Below are 13,480 nucleotides of genomic sequence, written 5' to 3'. Positions count from 1 at the left end.
ACTCTACCCACCTTCCATTACATATCACATTTTTTAATCTGAAAATTTAATAAATATATAGGCCTTTACACAAAGAAAATATAAGCGATATAGAGTAAGCAACAATTTAATCATAACATGTCTAATTATCTTGTTACTTTCAGTACTTAACTTATCACATTAATTAAATGAATTAAGAGGCAGCTCCCATACTGGCATCTGTTTTGTTTATGTATTCTGCGAGGTGTTTCTGTCTGAAGTGGCTTATAGGCTGCCCTCATCTCAATCCTCCTATAACTCCCCTATTCCCCATCGATCTCATCACATGCTCCATCTCCTGTTTTGATTTCTCCGGATCTCCACAACAGCACCTGCTAATTACGCCATAAACACACACACGCACACGCCGGTCCCCGGGGTTATTTTTCAAATCTTTTTTATTTTGTCGTGCTTTGTATCTTTCCCCTATAAAGAAATAGTTAGCTATATATCAACAATGACACATGGACTTGGAAAAAACGAAAGAATTAAGTGAGAGACAGGAGAAGAGACGACTAGGCACAGGAGACCAAGAGAGAGAGATAGACAGAGAGAGAGAAAGAGTGAAGGAATAGGAAAAAGAGTGGCAAAAGACAGCTAGTATTTCTCTACATTTCAACCAAAAACAAACCATGAGAAGTGTACATTTCATTAACATTTACAATAATATAATAAGAACAACGTCAATAATAATAACAGTAACAACAATCAGAATTGCTCCAAATAAAATAATTAAAAAATCAATAAGACCTCTGCTTTCTCAAAGACAAATGAAGATAGATTTTTTTGTACTTTTCACGTTTTTCTTTAAAGATCACTGGACAGTAGTTTGTTCGGCATCGCGCCACTATTGGCTAATATTCTGTTAGTATAGTTGCTTCATAATGCATCAATATTAAACTGTGTTCTTAAAAGTTTTAATTTAACGTTGTTCATTTTTATACAAATAATTCAGAGATATGTATACTGTCAATGTGTGTATGTGAGTGTGTATGGGAGCGTTCAGGTAAAACCGCCATCATTTTTGTCATTCTTTGCCTTCGCTAGCGCAGCCTTTGCCCTTCTTATAAGACTTTGAACTCTTTTGATCCTCTTAATGACATTCAGAAATAATTACGCTCGTCTTTAATGCCTCCGTAGTCGTGTTCTTCTTTTCTTCTTCTTCGTCGTGAACGTCGCTGCGTGGCTAATCCGCTCATTATTAGGAGCCAACAAAAGGAGAAGAGGCGCGAGAACAGGCGGGGAGCTAAAAAGTGAGGGGAGAGGATGGTAACAGGTGAATCAGAGAATCGAAAGGTCTACCCCGAACAGAAAACTTGCTAAAAGCTGACGTTTTATTTTTTTTTCACAAATTACTACCGCGGCGCCCAGAGGAGACTGCAAAACGGCGCGGTTAGCTAGTTCATCGAGTGTGGATCCATTCCGGGACTCTTGTTGGAAAATTACACTGCGAAGTCGAGAAGCTATGGCAATTTTCGAGAAATTTCAATTTTCTTGTGCTGAGTGCTCAATAGCTGCTGGGCAAGCCCTTGGTCTTGCTCCCTTCTGTATTCTTCTCTCTATCTGCCATTCAACTTTTCTGCAATACAAGCTTTCTCTAGGCGTAGAATTACAACTGAGATCTGCGTCTAATTCCCTCTTGCACCTTTGTAGCAGATCTTGACTTCTTTGTGCACGCTTCTCTCCATCAAAATAATCACGCCATTTGCGGTTTGAGGTTTCACCCCATTCTCTCCCGCTCTCTTTTCAATTTCAGTTCTTACAGCGTATGGCGAGTTTTTAACGCCCGCTCGCTCTATGGACTCCTCTTTTCTCTGTCTTTCTGTGGGTCGGTGGTGGAGGATGGCGTGGAATGGTGCGGACGATCGGCTGTGTGCGATATCGGCGTACAGTCTGTTTCGAAAAGGCTTCCTCTTGTGTCGGTACAAGTGTGTGTGGTGTTCTTGTTTATACTGTATAAGGGGGTCGTCGGGGAGGGTGGGGGGAGTGGGAGGAGGTCACGAGAGAGAGAGAGGGGGGTATCGGAGGAAGGAGGAGGAGGAGGGGCCCGGGTAAAGGGGGCGGGGCTACAGCAGGTACTCTTTCTTGCCCTGGCTGGCGTCGTTCCCGTTGAGAAAGGCCTCCTGCACCTCGCCGTGCTCGTCCAATCCGCTGGCCTCGTGGGTGAGATAGGAACCTAGCAGATAGAGAGATAGACAGACAGATAGATAGATAGAGAGAGAGAGAAGGGGAGAGGGGAGGGAGGTTAGGCGGAGCAACGTGAAGCATTATCTGACCAATCAGGGCTGAGATTACTGAGCATCATACCAGTGACGGATTAATTCATTAGTCAACAGATAGTTAGGTCAGTACCAAGCGAGGATAGGCTCACGGGTTCGATATGAGCCTACCAGCGGAAGTTAAAGGTTTTGGGATGGATAGAGTAAACGTAAAGAGGAGACAGAAGAGAAGGAAAAGAAAAAAAGAAAAGATTGTCAAAAAGGAACGGCGGGAATGTTAAGATTCAGTCTCTACTAAAAGACTAAACACCTAAACTCCTCCCAAAAAAAAACAAACAAACATTTGAAATAAAGCAGCTAACATGGGCAGGATCTGTAGGACTAAAAGGGAGAGTAAGGTGAGAGGAGGGGTCTGGAGGTACAGGAACAGTGTGATTGGTCTAACAGGTATCCACACTTCAAACTCATCAGATAAATCTTGTGTGATGTCACATAGTACTTGAAATTGCAGTGGTTAATGGAGCCAGCACACATTCAGTTTTTTACAATTTTTGACCAGAAAGCTGCACATTTGAACTGAATCTGCCAAAAAAGGAATAGACAATACCATTAAAGCACCATATACGGGGTTTAGTAGCAAAAATGTTGATTTAGTTTATGTTATTAGGTTCTTTTCTCAGACCAAAAGTTTGTTTACATACTTGACAGTTTCGACTGCTCACTAGCGGTCTTCCTCAGAGTGGTCACGTGATGTTGCTGTGACGTGTCTGGTCAGCTGATTTAAAAAGGTTTCAGCGCTGTCCTCCTACCGATGGAGGCAGGACCGAATTCCTCAGGACAGTATCCCAGGTGTGTGAGAGTAAAAAAGCCCCCTCGTTCCGGTTCACAGTCCCGTGGGCACGTTTCCCCATTTCGATTGCCTCTTTAATCCATCGACGGTGTTTGTTTTCCTCTGTCCCAATGATGTTTGCTCCGTCCCAGTCCTTAATATGGTTCTCTCTTTAACAGTGGTCAGAGATGGCCAATTTGAGTCCTGTTCTGCTTTGTGTTTTGTTGCTCGTGTGCACACCTTCGCTGCTTCCTTCTCACATTCTGTTTCATGTTCTTTTTTTCATATATTGAACACTCTCCATGTTTCCCCGATGTATGCTCTATTGGAGGACATGCAGAGTATTTCGTATATGACATGACTGGTGTGTTCATATTGTGTTATCTCATTGCCCTCTGCACTTTTTCTGTTATGCCCCTGGTGTACAGCAATGTTACCAAGCCTGTGCTCTTTTTCAGTTTTATTTTTGTTTTTCTGCTTCTGTTTTCCTTCTCTCTAACCTTTGTTTATTGCCCATTTTGGGTATTGGGATTGCCTCAGAGTGTTGTGAATGTGTCTGTCTTCTTCCTGTTTGTCTTGTTTGTCTGTTATAATGTTGGTTCTGTCAAATAATGTTCTTACAACGGAGAGTTTGTGGGCTGTGGGATGTTCCGATGTTCATAAGAGATACTGGTCAATGTGAGTTGATTTTCTGTGTATCGTTGAAACTGTCAGGCGTGAAAACAAACTCTTGGTCTGAAAAAAGAACCTAATAACATAAATTATCGGAAGACCAAATGAACCTCATTGGACTATGTTTATTTAGTGTTTAAAACATAAATAGTAATGGATATGGAAAAGAGATACCAGTCTTGAGTTGAGCACAGAGGTCCAATCTAAGAAGCTGTTCTGTGTGAAAAAGCAGAGGGCCCAGTGGACTTGCTGCCAGTCTGGTGTTTTATGCCTTATGCAAATAAAGTTGGAGGTCTGTGTGAGCTCAGGGGCCACAGTGAACGATTGACCTTCAGACCAGCCTTGTACAGACGGCCTCATACTGCCAGAGTCACAGCCAGAGTCTGATGGTTCAGTGGAACTCTATCTGACAACTGTATGCATTTCCTGAACATTTAAAGGCCCTGTACCCTTTCTTTTTGGATGGATTTGAGCAAAATTGGTCTTGCCCCAATACAGACATAATGTATAAGCAGATCCTGAGGTGAAAATAAGTCCACTTTTTGCTGTCTGCCCTGATAATAAGGAAGTGTATGTTAGTATTCTAGTAATTGTTAGCTTTACTATAACTGCAAAACTCCACTCTTGTCCTTATAAGTTCATTGCAGTGATGGATGCTCAGAATGCATAAGGTAAGGGGGAACCACAGCAAAGCGTTTAAAATGAACTAGTTCTATTTTTCATGTTTTTAAGATGGTAAAAATTAGAAACAGCCTCTAACTAACCAGAGCAATACTCTACTTTATTAACCCGCTTGTCAAAAGTTAAGTGAAGGTTATTTTAATTTCTTGGAGCAGTGTAAACCCCAGCACTTCATCCATAGCCCTGAGCGGTGTGAGTGAAGATCGTGGTCACTCATAAGGAAATGTGAGTGGAGCTCTGTCAGTGTCTGGCCTCCGTGCGTCCCTGGGGAGCTGTTCTGGGCATATCCACTTGGATGCAGGACACGCTGGAGGGCATGTCTCTTGTTTGGCACGGGAAAGGGAAGTCTAGGCATCCTTCCTTCAACAGAGCTTCTACCCAAAAAGCCAAAGAAAATAGACAGTTTTTGACTGCTTTATTCAGATTAGGGGCCCGTATGTAGGACACAACTAACTACATAAAATAAATTATATTGTGAATGTTATGCTTCATGAAAACATCACAAGGAGCCCATCTAGTCCAGGATAATAAAAAATACACTGCTAAATACTATATACTATACTATTTTGTGTTTCTTTTTTCTCTTAGCGGTGTGCATATGATTCATAATAGCTTTCAGAGGTGTGTAGGGTAGCCACAAATTGTACTTAAGTAAGATTAATATTACTTCAAACTAGGGATGGGCATGATTAGTCGATTAATCGATAATTGATCATTAAGAACTTCATTAATTACGTTCATTTTAATTGACAAACCGAATGTAAGTTGCTGTGCGTAGACCAAACAGGGGTCCAGACATGTAGCTCTCTGCACTCAGAAGGAGCGAACAGACACAGACAGTCGGTCAGCCTGCAACATGCCGAAGCGAAAATGCGTATTTAACGATGATTTGTACAAGAAATTCCACGCTTTCCATTGCGGTCGGGACAAGTGGGAGGCCATGTGCACAAAGCAGCACATATGTTTTGGTGTCCAGTAGGAAAAAGCTTTGCCAGGTGAGAGTAGCGCAATGTCGATGACGAGGCCCCACCTCCCACCGCCCGTACGGTGTCCTGGTTTTGACAAACGCAAATATGGTCACACTAACCCGTATTCCACTGAGTCGTGCCGCATCAGCGCACTAGAGCTGTTTTTTTCTTCGCTTAATTTATGCAAATTAGCCATGCAGTTTTAAGTTTCGTTTCTGTGAGAGTTGCGCAAAGCTGCATTAAACACATTATAATCTCAAACAGGCTGATGTGGCTCTGGAGCAGTTACGGTTTATATGTCGTAAAGTTGAATTTATTTATGCAGATTAGTGGTGCAGATAGTAATAATAATGATGATAAATTTTAATATTAAAAAGGTTAATGATTCATTGTTAAATGGATCGTTAATTCTCCCGACGATCGATTAAGAACATTTAATCGAATGCCCATCCCTACTTCACACTACAAAGGACAAAGTAGTGGTCCAAGAAATTACTCAAGTAAGAGTAACTTAAAGAGTAATTTTTGAAGCGCTGCACATGATTTGTAATTGCATTTAAAGATGTAATTGGAAGGATAAAATATTGAATAATGCAGAAAATCTGTTATTTTCAAAAGTTAAACTGCATTATATCTCAAGAAACACATGTTCAATTAATTATTTTTTGTCAATATAAAGTTTTTGTCACTTGTAGACTTACTCATAGTGGGAAGAGTAACTCAAACTTTTACTGAAGCTGCTAGAAAAGAACTGTGAAAAGTACAATTTCTTGAAAAACAAGTAAACTACCCACTGAATGGTTACAGAAGTCAATAGTCTGTTACAAAAGAAGTTATGTATGTTAGTGAAAGACTGCATGCACTTCCAACCTTGAGTTCTTTCCTTTTGTACCGTGACCAAGCATTGTTATATTAAAACTGTCAACAAAGAATGCAATGGCAATACGCTCTGAGAAAGCCATTACAGGACTTCAGTGACTCTCCCGCCAAAGTCACTGGTATGATTAATTCTTTGTTGTGGCAAGTCACTGACCTACTGGAGAGTCCCCTTCACTCCACTGCACAGACTGACACAGCATCAGGCGGAGGGCAGAGTTTGACTGGCACGCTGACACTCAAACCCAGCTAAAGACAGAACCCCCCTGGCCCCGTCTCCGCTCTGATTGGTTATAATAGTCCTGACTTTGGAGTTGATTGGCGGTCCGGTCGTACCCAATGTTTGACTGACAGCTTGTCTCAAATGTGAGTACTGTTGGGAAGAGTACTTTGACAATGTATTTTAGTTACAAAATACTGAATATCTGTATTGAAATGTATTCTGTTATATCAGACATATTCAACTCGTGGCCCACGGTCCAAATTAAGGCCTCCAGTTCATTTTATCTGGCCCATGAGCCATCTCCAAAATGTTAATGTGTTCCCTTGTTTACTGGTTAATTCTGAGTTATTTCTGGTTTTGAGCTAGTTTAATTCTTGGTTGGTTCTGGTTTAGACCTGGTTTAATTCTGAGTTAGTTCTGGTTTAGTCTTGGTTTCGAGCTGGTTTAATTTTGAGTTAGATCTGGATTAGTCTTGGTTTCAAGCTGGTCTAATTCTTGATTGGTTCTGGTTTAGTCCTAGTTTAGACCTGGTTTTAATTCTGAGTTAGTTCTGGTTTAGTCTTGGTTTTGAGCTGGTTTAATTCTCAGTTGGTTCTGGTTTAGTCCTGGTTTAGACCTGGTTTAATTCTTCGTTGGTTCTGGTTTAGACCTGGTTTAATTCTCGGTTGGTTCTGGTTTAGTCCTAGTTTAGACCTGATTTAATTCTGATTTATTTCTGGTTTAGTCTTGGTTTCAAGCTGGTCTACTTCTTGGCTGGTTCTGGTTTAGTCTTAGTTTAGACCTGGTTGGTACTAGTCTAGTTTAATTCTAGATCAGTACGGGTTTTAGAATTTGGCAGAGCAATGTTGGTGAAGCCTTTTGCATTTTATTTTCCACTAAAATCAAATATAACTGGTGGTAGATCTATTTTTTTGTGTGATCTCAAATTGTGTTAAAATTAGTGGCAGGTCATGCACATATCCATCACAGAAGCCATGGTTGTGTGTTACGTGGTCCAATCTGAGTACTTAAAATACTTTCACTTTAAGTTGCATTATATTATAGTGTAAAAATAAGACATGATTAAAACAACTTAAGGTTCATTGCATCATTTCTTATGCATTTATTTCTTACTGATTAAAGAAGGAAAAATCTCACACGCACTGTACTTAAGATCCACTCTTAGTCTCTTTTTATTTAGCTTGATGTATATTAACACTTTTTATTTATTATTTTTATTTATGATTTACTATCTTTTTAATATATCTGTGCACCCCTTTGGAAACTGCCATGTTTTTAGTTGGATTGGATTTCAAAATTGGTATTCCAAATATGTATTTTTTCTGAATTATTATTATTTAGTTACTTCCCCACATTGACCGGAGCATAAGTAATAAGCTTCCTGCAGTATCCATGTTTAGATTTAAGTTCTTGGCAGCTTTAGTACTCGGATCGAAAGAGTGCCAACGCAAAAGCCACTTAAAAAGATAGGGAACTCCGAAGGCTGACTTGTTTTAATAGATGGGCCTTGATACACTAACATGGAGTCGTAAAACATGGTCACCACACCTAGCGTCCCAGCCCCGCCCCCTCCCCACCCCCTCAGCACTAGGCGGGCCAAGGTCATTGATCATGGACAGTGGCAGGGCATCCTGTTCTTCTGTCTCTCCGCTTCTGCCAGTTTTACACCACCATTTAAAAGATTATTTTGGACGATTGCGGTTGCGACTGGCCTCCAATGATTTCTTTACACGGCGTGATAAACCACAGAGCGGAAGAAATGAGCAGATCGTGCTTGTGTAAAATGGAAAGAGATACCCCCTGGTCAATTTATTAGGTACAGCTGTTGCAAAAATCAAATCATAACTTTAGTGCCATGCCTTGTTGTTGCCAGAGGTCAGATTACACTGGACAGATTGGTTGGAGATGAGAGAAAGGGGAGAGGAAAATGATGAAGGCAACACTTTTTATCTAATGCCAGTTCTGCTTGGAGGTCAGAGCTTGAATCTGGAAGCAATGTTTTCTTCTAATTAAATAAGCTAACAATTTATTTTGGTGTTCTCTTGCTATACAACATATAACACATTTGGTGCAGCATGTAACTTTTCTGGTGGAAAGTCCATCACCTGTTTGACTCCATGCCTGGAATTTTCCACAGTATGGCATTAAACTTGTCTCCATAGAGACATCATGTGGAGAGGTGGACCCCCCAACAGAAAAGTTGCATAGTGCCCTTTTAAATGTGTATTATGTCACTTTCCTGGTAGAGGGCCTGTCACCTGCTTGTTACCATGAAAAATGTGTTGTTTTGCACTCAGCATTAAACATATGTATCTTTCATTTATTCAGTTACAGGGGTTTTTCTGCTCTAAAATCCATTCAGTATGCATTTTTACCATGACAGGGGTCACCTCTCCACAGATCTGACCAGTAACTTGACCTAGTTGTACTATGTGTTATTATGCTCTTTTTTTTAAACCAAGAGTTTGTTTTCATACCTGACAGTTTCGAAAGCTCACTAGGGGTCTTCCTCAGAGTGGTCACGTGATGTTGCTGTGACGTGTCTGGTCAGCTGATTTATTCAGGTTTTGGTGCTGTCCTTCTACTGGTGGAGGCAGGATGACTGCACCATCTGCAGTCTGACTTCCTCAGGACAGAATCCCAGGTGTGTGAGTAAAAAGGCCCCCTCGTCCCGGTTTATAGTCCCGTGGGCACATTTCTGTATTTTGATTGCCTCTTCAATCCAGCGACGGTGTTTGCTTTCCTCTGTACCATTGATGTTTGCTCCATCCCAGTCCATAATGTGGTTCTCTTTTACAGTGATCAGAGATGGCCAATTTGAGTTGTTCTTGCCCTGCTTTGTGTTTTGTTGCACGTGTGCACACCTTTGCTGTTTCCAGTTTGTTGCAGATGGCGCTGTTGTCCTGCCTCCACTGGTAGGAAGACAGCGCCAAAACCTGTACAAATCAGCTGACCGGACATGTCACAGCAACATCACATGACCAGTCTGAGGAAGACCGCTAGTGAGCAGTCGAAATGGTCAGGTATGAAAACAAACTCTGGGTCTAAAAAAAAAGAACCTAATAACATAAATGATCAGAAAACCAAATGAACCTCATTGGACTACTAGTTGTACTATGGCCAACAGTGGAACCTTACAGACAAAGCAATAACATGCCCATGGAAACAAGCAGGTGGTGTTACCTTCACCAAAAACTTTACATAATGCACCTTTAAAGTGGATTAAAGCATGAGGACACTATAATCTGTGCAATGTACTTCATCATCATCATACAGTATTTGAAACTGTTTCAACAAGTATCTAACAAAATGACCAGTAATCCACAACTACCACAAGTACCCACCTTTCTGTCGGACTGAACACCATATGGTGACGATGAGAACGCAGATGACGGTGAACACCAGCAGCGCAAGCACGCCCCCTATCACCGCATACGGTACTGCACTGTGGGTCTCCACCACTGCACCGGGATCTGTGGAAGAGCAAGGTGGACAAACTGAGTAAGTCAAAAGTTATACATTACAATTTAGTGGTAAGATATTAGAAGCAAACATAATTTTTTAATTTCAAAAGAAGGAGCCCAAACCATTGGAAAAGTTCATAGGAGAAAAAGTCAATATTCCACCCATCCGAAACTGACACTTTTTTTATCACCCCCCATTGCACCAATAGTTAGAAATAAGTTAAAGAGGAGATGGTTGAAGTGTCTGAAGGATTAAGAGAGTATGAACCCCATAGAAGAAGAAATAACTCCAACCAAGCAACCGTCCTGTCAAAAGCACAATGCATTTGGAATGAGGGGGAAAGATTTGAGCGTTACACCTCTTCTCTGCAGCCCTGGGAAAAAGGAATCAAAAGGCTCTCTGTGGGACCAGATAAAACGATGAAGAAAAAAAATACTTACGAAAAAACAAGTTAAGTTCTCAGGAAAATATTCACATCAGAGGCTTTCATGCCAACCTCTGCAGGCTTCAAAGACAAGAGTAAATACACTTAAAACTGCAGAATAAATAAAGATCAGACGTAGGTAGTGCTAAGTTCTGATCAAAATCAAGTTCTATCAACTTCTATAGCGTTAAATGTCATGTATTTATGGAACAAAGTGAGTACTTAGTAATGGATGCTGTTTCAAAATTGATTCAAGTTATCATTTTAGCAGTGTTATTCAGAGGATTATCTAAAATGCTTGTGGTTTAAACAAAAATAAATCTCGGAGACAGTTTGGAGCAAATTCTATTGATTAGGGCTGTAGTAAACAAAAACAAAAAAATCTTGGTTGATCGATTAACAGACTAAATAGGGGTGAAAAAAAAAAAATCTCAAAACTAATCATTATCTCTCTAATAATCCAGGATAATTCACCCAGACTCTGTATCTGACCCTAAACTACAATTATTTACTATTTATCCAGAAAAGTACTAGGAAACAAAACAGTTCAGTGTACTTATAAGTAAAAAGGCAGATTAAACTCAATATTCACTCCCAAATCTCCAGCTAACTCAGTCCATACCTTCATCTTTCTGTTGTTGTCCAATATACATCCTAATTAGTCAAATGATTAAGCGACTAAACCAGGGGCCCCAAACAACCGGTCTCTGGCACATATATCTTTATAAAAAAGTAATAAATTCTTTTAATCTACCATCATGGTTACTCTGAAAATATAGTGCAAATTAAACTAAAAAGCAAACGTGATTATTAAGACATCTTTTTAAAGCTATGGCTAAGAGCTATAAGTATTTTGTGAGGTCCCTTATAAGAAAAAAAAATTGGGACTGCTGAAGGGTAAACTATTAAATGACTAGAGTCCTGTTAATGATCATTCCAATGTAGCTGATTCTACACCTGAAAAAAAAAAAAAAAAAAAAAAAAAAAGGCAGTCCAGTGAATATGCGTTTTAGCTTAAAGGTGCACTGAGTAACTTTTCTGGTTACACAATCAAATGCTTTTCTCCATGAAGGTGCTACTGCTTTGTCTGGAATGTTTCACGTTAAACCAGACATGTCAAACTCTGGCCCGGGGGCTAAATTTGGCCCATGATATAATTATATTTGGCCCGCAAGATCGTATCAAATATGTATTAGAGCTGGCCCGCCGGCTACAGATACTATAGAGACATTATTGATTTAAAATGTTGTTATTGTTTTATATTATGCTTGTTACGGTTTCAATGTTTAAGCAAAACTATTATTAAAAATGTATTTTAATAAGAAAAGGTTTAACATTACATATCTCAAAGCAAGAAGCAAACAAGTATGGCCCACGATTTAGTCCCAGTTTTTAATTTTTTGAATTTGAGTTTGACACCCCTGCGTTAAACCACCTTTCTATCTTCATGGAGACCAACCCAGACCAAGTTACAGGTCAGATCTGTGGAGAGGCAACCACGCTCACAATCAGAATGCCTGTTTTTCTAGGTATTTCTGAGCTATAAAACCACCTGTAATTTAATCAATTTAAGATAGAGCTGTTTATTTGTGGAACATTACAGGCAGAACAATGACATATCCACAGAAACAAGCAGGTGACAGATTCCCAATCAAAAAGTTACATAGTGTATCTTTAAGACTCTTAAGAAGACTACTAGAAACGGTTAAAAGGATAAAAACGTTAAACAAAAGTGAGAGTCATTTGTGCATTTGGATAGTTTTTGGTCCAAAAATAAGGCATAAGATCCGCTCTGGCTGCCAAGAAGCACAGTTTGATCTAAGTGCAGCGAAACAAAAAGCCATTGATGGTACGTAACTACATTAAGGTAATATGCGCGGTAAAAGACAGCACTTTGAGTCAGGTATAAAATATATGGAGATGATTCATTAGAAAACAACTAAAAATGCTACTTTCTTTGAGCTATAGGAGATTAAGGGGATCAAGGACACAGCATTAAAGAGATTTCATTTAAAACCTAGATGGAAAAGATTGAGAATATATGAGCCATTTAGTGTTCACGTAAAATATCTGGGGACATGATGGAGGCCCAGAGGAGTCTAGACTCGAATATGTAAGTCAATGTAAAACCAAAGTCTATGGTTTGAACTTGATATTTGGTAATAAGTGTGATTTGAGCAGTTGCACAAAATGGCTCAGAATATCCTTTAAAGGGCACATATTACGCTATTCTCTGATCTGTGTTATAACGTAGTTTCCTCATCACAAATATACCCGGAGTTGTGTTTTGTTTCATTTACACATGTTTAACACAAACACTGCATATTTAGGCTATGTTTATATGATGACGGTCTGAATAGAAGAAGCAAAAGTGGCATAGCGTCTTCACTTTTTATTCCGTGTTTAGACGAGCGTTTTCGGAAGGAAATCTGCGTGCATACGGTGATGCAAAAGTGTGTGGAATTCGATTGGGTATGCATGCCAGGCGGTGATGCTAGGTGGTGATGTATGTGACGTAAATGCATATGCGACATGAGCAGATCTGACCAGAGTTTTGCGTCTTGGGCAGTGTAGGCGGAAACACTACGGTGGAGCATATTCAACTTTTCTACTCTGAAGGGTGGTTTCAGATTGTTGTGTTTTAAGCTCCATAAACGCCGTCACCATCTAAATGAAAGGCACTTCTGATAAAATATTCTGTCTTTTTTACCCACAAGCATGTAAACAGTCCCTTAGGCTGTATTCTTTTCTCAGACTGAAAACACCATGTTGTGATGTCATGTGGTAATACAGGAAGTGCTCCACTTTGCTTTTAAACTCCTTACATCTTCACTAGAATCATTTAGGTGATTTCAGAATATCTCTATTGAGCTTAAGGTAAAAGCTGTTAACTTAAAAACTACTATTACATGTCATGACAATGTAGAACAGAACATTTTGAGATCGGAGATGTAGACAGACTAATAATAAAGGATTACTCAAACATGTGTGAAAGAAACAAAACATAATTCTAACATGTGTTAAAGCTCATATGAACCTGCCGCTGGTGCTCAGAGTCAGGACTAAACACGAGGAATCAGCATTTCAGTTTTATGCAGCTATAAA

The 13,480-nt window shown here is 39.8% G+C and overlaps 1 protein-coding gene across 1 annotated transcript in view; it reads right to left on the bottom strand.

The window, feature by feature from the left end:
* Nucleotides 1-398: 398 nt before the first annotated feature.
* Nucleotides 399-13,480, bottom strand: part of cadm4 (cell adhesion molecule 4) — a 479,227-nt gene continuing 466,145 nt past the window's right edge. Inside the window, exons 7-8 of the mRNA XM_020940405.2 lie at nucleotides 9,831-9,959; nucleotides 399-2,194 (exon numbers count right to left, since the gene is read on the bottom strand). Of these exons, the coding sequence (XP_020796064.1) occupies nucleotides 2,085-2,194; nucleotides 9,831-9,959 (239 nt within the window). The 3' untranslated portion in view covers nucleotides 399-2,084. The remainder of the gene's footprint in view (nucleotides 2,195-9,830; nucleotides 9,960-13,480) is intronic.

Source organism: Boleophthalmus pectinirostris, unplaced genomic scaffold (genome assembly GCF_026225935.1).
Source record: "Boleophthalmus pectinirostris isolate CB_2022bp ecotype Guang Dong unplaced genomic scaffold, ASM2622593v1 HiC_scaffold_6, whole genome shotgun sequence".
Taxonomy (NCBI): Eukaryota; Metazoa; Chordata; class Actinopteri; order Gobiiformes; family Gobiidae; genus Boleophthalmus; species Boleophthalmus pectinirostris.
The sequence above is the reverse complement of the archived record's forward strand: the minus strand, read 5'-3'. Positions and strand labels throughout refer to the sequence as shown.